Source organism: Hordeum vulgare, chromosome 1H (genome assembly GCF_904849725.1).
Source record: "Hordeum vulgare subsp. vulgare chromosome 1H, MorexV3_pseudomolecules_assembly, whole genome shotgun sequence".
Classification (NCBI taxonomy): domain Eukaryota; kingdom Viridiplantae; phylum Streptophyta; class Magnoliopsida; order Poales; family Poaceae; genus Hordeum; species Hordeum vulgare.
The window spans coordinates 20,982,550-20,987,537 of NC_058518.1; the positions used below are offsets into that span (position 1 = coordinate 20,982,550).

Here is a 4,988-nt window from a genome sequence, read left to right on the forward strand (position 1 = left end):
ATCACAACAGTTCTGCTGCATCTACTATTTTGATGTCGCTAAAAATGAAGCCTCTTTGTGAACCAACATACATAGGTTTTAGTAAAATTATTAATGAGGTTTCTTTGCTCAAGTCGAAAGATTATTTTCTGAAACCTTGTAGGCTTTGGGCCCTTGTTATTTCTGTTATAGGCAATCGTAGTATTATAAAGGCTGGTTGAAGCTATAACTATAGACAGTATACGAGGAGCAAAGCATCAAGACAAGAGCACTAGTGTACAAGTACTTAGTCCCTGTTTGTTTCAGAAGTCCCAGGGCTTTTTTTAGTCCCAACTAAAAAATCGCTAGTCCCTACCCGTTTGTTTTCATGGACTTAACAGGGACTAGAGATCATTAAATGACATGCAAAAAGACCATGTTATCCCTAGTAGTGTACTAGAAGTTATTAAATGACATGCTAAAAGTAGGGGCACTGTTGAAAAAAGTGTCAAAAAGTTCCAAAAAACCCCTTCCATGGAGACATTTTCCTTTAGTCTTAAATACCCTCTTTTAGTCCCTAAAAGTCCCTCCTGATTGTTTCACACAGGACTAAAAGAGATTTTTTTTAGTCCATATAACAAAAAATCCCTGAAAACAAACACCCCCTTAGGCCTTATGCAGTGTAGAAAAAGGCTGATGTAGTTAATAACCAGAATCTTCTTTTTGTTTTCAGCCTAGATGTGATGGTAGTTATCTCATTTAACATGGGGAACTGTTAATCCCATCTTTATCACCATAACAACTTTTTTCTCTCGATCATGCATCAAAATGAGTGTCATTTTTTGCATTAGAAATTATTAGCTTCAGTTTTGGTTGTTTTTGTTTACAGTCTACCTTGTCGCCACATCTCAAATACCACATAGGTAATTTATGTTGTTTCTCTTCATCTTCGCCGCTTTGCACTTGCCTTTGGTGCATGTAAGTGGACCATCTCAAATGTTTTAAGCTTCATACAATCGGATTTCAGATTATTATACCTGCCATCATGATTACAGAAAGACAAAAAGACCTCTGGTAGATTGGCAAATATTGCCATTTTTATGCTATACAACTTATGAAAATGGGAATAGGTGGCTGCTAACTTATACTAACAACAATTCACTCATAAATTATTAAACCACCAAGGAATTCCGGTGTGATGGGAATAACATATTCCGACCAGGCCATAAAATGTTGTTGTTTTAATTCCTCTGTGCATAAGAAAGACAAGAATATAATGTCTTAATGGTTGTTTTGACATACCATTCAATATATAACTTACTATTTAACATTTTTTGGATTTGCACGTGTATAATCTCTTTCACCGACCTAAAATTAGAAATTGGAAATCAGATATCGTCGGAAGATTCATCGCAACTAGAACTGGGGAGGTTGTTGTTCACTGTCACTATGTTCAGAATATATTCCATTCACTTCTCTTAACTTCTCTAATACTAGCATGTCTAATTGCCTAAGGAAAACGAAAGACTGTAATAGAGTTGTAGAAAGTGACTTGTATTTCATAGTGTGAGGTCTTAATAAAGCTTGCTATGTGGTAGTGTTTATTTCAGTACAGACTGAACAAATGTTTTAGCTGCTGCTTGCAGATTTCTTATGCTGATGCTCTATTTATATGTTGGTTATTTTGTTATCTACAAATCATTTGGCAGTAGCACACTGGTCCACCTAGGTTTTGAAGTACTGATATATCAACAGTACACATTATTTCCTTGTATATGTTTATTATACACATCAGTTATATCAACATTGGCCTCTCAGTGAGCTACGGGTAGAATTTGGTCTGCTCCATGTCTCCGTTCTACTGTGGTATCAGTTCCTTAATGCATGTCAAACGTACATCTACATGTTTCCGGGTGCAGTAAAGTGCGCCTAATCATTTAGGCCCTCCCCTCCTAAATAATTGTAGTTCAGAAGAACTAGTCTAGTTTCTTCAACTATAATTATTTGACTAGTTCTATTCAACTACAATTATTTAGTAACGAATGGAGTATTTCAACTATTGATAGGCTATTAGGCTATTGTCGTCGCATCCGGGTCCTAATGAGGAAGCTAACAAAACTTAACTTACTAATAAAAGATGTTCTGTCCTAAACCACTGTCTCACACCCTGATACATAGACTAAAACAATCCGTTAACAGCATCAACAACAAATACTTTAATATCAAACAAGTTAAGGTAGGCGGTGAAATTCATAAGATTTGGTGACCAACTTATGGTTTTGACATATGAATAAAAAGCTTCCGCACACTCCTGTGCATAGCTAGTCCACTAAAATAATCCGTCCAACACAAAAAAAATCTGTCCCTAGCCAAACAACATAACCAACGAGAAAAACTAAGCTACAGGATCAAACATTGGAGGGCAAGAAATCTGTGTACCAACCACGTCTCCTGTCTTGATGATCATTGGCGATCACGCCCATGCGTCATCATATCATGTGATATCTGAAAGAACAAATGGGTGGCATGGTTTGAAGGAGAGATGAACATGACAGATATAGGGGGCGAAGACGCTATGCGAGAAGAAACCGGGTTCCTCTCATCCATTCACCCGGTTTTGGCGAGAAAAAAAGTCAAGAGAAAAAACACGAATTGCACATGGTCTACACCATAAGATAGATCAGCATTCTGATAATCAAAGTTTTAAATAGCGAGCAATGACAAATAGTGGCAAGCTCAAAACATGCTAAATTGAAGCTATGTGAAATAATGCCTTTGAAGACGCTAAATTATACATGATGCTAAACGCTACATCGGTGCTAGCTAATGCGATCCAAAACTGTGCTCACGAGTCACGACGAGATAAAGAAAATGCAATTTCTCCTTGATCCACGAGTAATTAAGCGCACTGGCAAACACTCAAAGCTAACTAATAATTAAACAGTATAGCACCTAAATCAAAATAAGGAGAGAGATCACAACAGTGATATGTGAAGTTGGAAAGAAAGAAGAAAGGAGCAAGAGAAAAAGAGGGGGGTCGATCGAGAGACGAGACACCTCGCTGGCTGGCTAGCTATAGCTAGAACGCCGGTGGTGGCGGCCGGAAGGAGCCAAACACATCGTGTGGCATCTGACCGCCTCCATTAGGCATGAGGTTGGGCGGTAGGTTGTAGAATGGCATCGACGATGGGTCTGTCAGTCCGGGCACGCCGACGGCCGCACCCATCCCGCCGTTTCCTCCCGGCGCCGGTACATCCGGCAACTGCATCCCGTCGGATCCGGTGGCCGCCACGGCCGCCTCGCCAGGCTCTTCCTCGGCGAGCGGGAGGCGCTCGTAGGTGGCGTTGGAGAAGGTGGCCGCGACGACCATGACAGGGCCAGACGCGACGAGCTCCCCGATGACCGTGCCGCCCACGACCTGGCCCTGCCCGCCGGCGAGGTAGACGGCGAGGCCAGTGGCCCCCGGCGGGCACGGCGATGGGAGGAAGGCGCCGGAGAGGGAGAGGATCTCGAAACGGCCGTGGAGCGTGACGACAGAGCCGGGCGGCGCCGCGGGCTGGCGCAGGGTGACGTTGCCGACGACGCCGCTGCCGGAGAGCACGGAGACCCCGCGCTGCCGCCGGCGCGCGAAGGTGGCCACGGCCTCCATGATGTCGGCGCCGCTGGCGATCTCCAGCACGTGCGACCGCAGCGTGTTGGGGCTCTCCCGCGTGATGATGATCGGCGGCTTGGGCTTGTTCTTGGATCCCGCTGGCCTCCCTCGCGGCCGCCTGCCCGACGACGACCCCCCGCCGCCGCCGCTGCCTCCTCCAGACGGGCCTGAGCCTGAGATGGCGGCGTTGGGGTTAGGGGAGTTGTCGCCCGCGCCAGCGGTGGGGGAATCCTGCGCTGCGCCGGATGACTCGTCATGGTTGTTGCTCCCGCTGCTGTTCGGTGTGGTCGGGGCCTGCTCGGCGCCGCCCATGGCACCGCCGGCGGCCGGGCCGCCGAACTGCGCCAGGTGGTTGCGGAGATCCAAGCCGCCCATGCTCCCTGCCCACCACGCCATCTCTCCTCTCTCTCTCTCTCTCACACACACACCGTTGTTAGAGCTAGCTAGCTAGCTTCAGGCCTTGAGAGAAGAGCACTGCTGGCTCTGAGTGGAGATGATGTTTCTTCCTTTCTCTTTCTCTACCTCGCGGCTGCTTTTCCTGCCCACTTTTTCTCTGTGGGGGTTGATTGGGAGAATATAGAAGGGGAAAGAGCTGCCCTACCGCTGCCTGAGACTATCAGTGGAGTAGTAGTACTGCTGCAAGTACTTGGCTGGCTGGCATCTTCTTCCCTGGCTTTTCCTTTTCCCTTCCACTTCCAGGCCTTCTGTTAGGGATCTAGCTAAGCTATACTACATGATTGTCTCCTCCCCTCCATTTTATTTCATGAAATATAGGGGCGGTTGTATAGCAAACCTCTCCACGGAAATAACCGTCAATGGATCGAGATAAAAATTCGTCCCGATGAGGTCTCGTATACGGGCCCAACACAATTTTTATTTTGCGACGACCTCCATATTTCGACATGCAACTTAGGACATGTACAATGATGTTATCTTAATAGTACCACGTAAGATAAATGATGAGATGAAGGAAAGAGAGCTTAAAAAAAAAAGCTTTGCCTTATCTTATTTAAGGCTGTCCATAATGGTAGTAAGGCTGGTCATAGTGGGTGTATCATATCTAGTAAGATAGTCTTGGGACTAGCAAACATGGTAATGTAGCAAATAATTAAAGAAGAGAGAGAAGATTACAGTAACATAGGTAGATACCGTAACATAGGTAGATAACGTAACATGTTAAATGTTATGCTACTATGTGTCATGCATGTCAATAAATGAGATCACCTATGATACTAGTTTATGTTACTATGCACTATGAAGGTAGTATCATACAATAGTAACATATGCATGATACTATTATATGTTACTCTCCACTATGAGCAGCTTAACATAGGTAGTATCATGCATGCCAACTAGGCAATTTCGATGAGGTGGCATA

General features: G+C 44.7%; 1 protein-coding gene across 1 annotated transcript; it reads right to left on the reverse strand.

The window, feature by feature from the left end:
* Nucleotides 1-2,821: 2,821 nt before the first annotated feature.
* Nucleotides 2,822-4,363, reverse strand: LOC123405116 (AT-hook motif nuclear-localized protein 23-like). Its single transcript, XM_045098944.1, has one exon. The coding sequence runs from the start codon at nt 4,004-4,006 to the stop codon at nt 3,038-3,040; it is 969 nt and encodes a 322-aa protein (XP_044954879.1). The 5' UTR covers nt 4,007-4,363; the 3' UTR covers nt 2,822-3,037.
* Between the last annotated feature and the right edge of the window lie 625 nt (nt 4,364-4,988).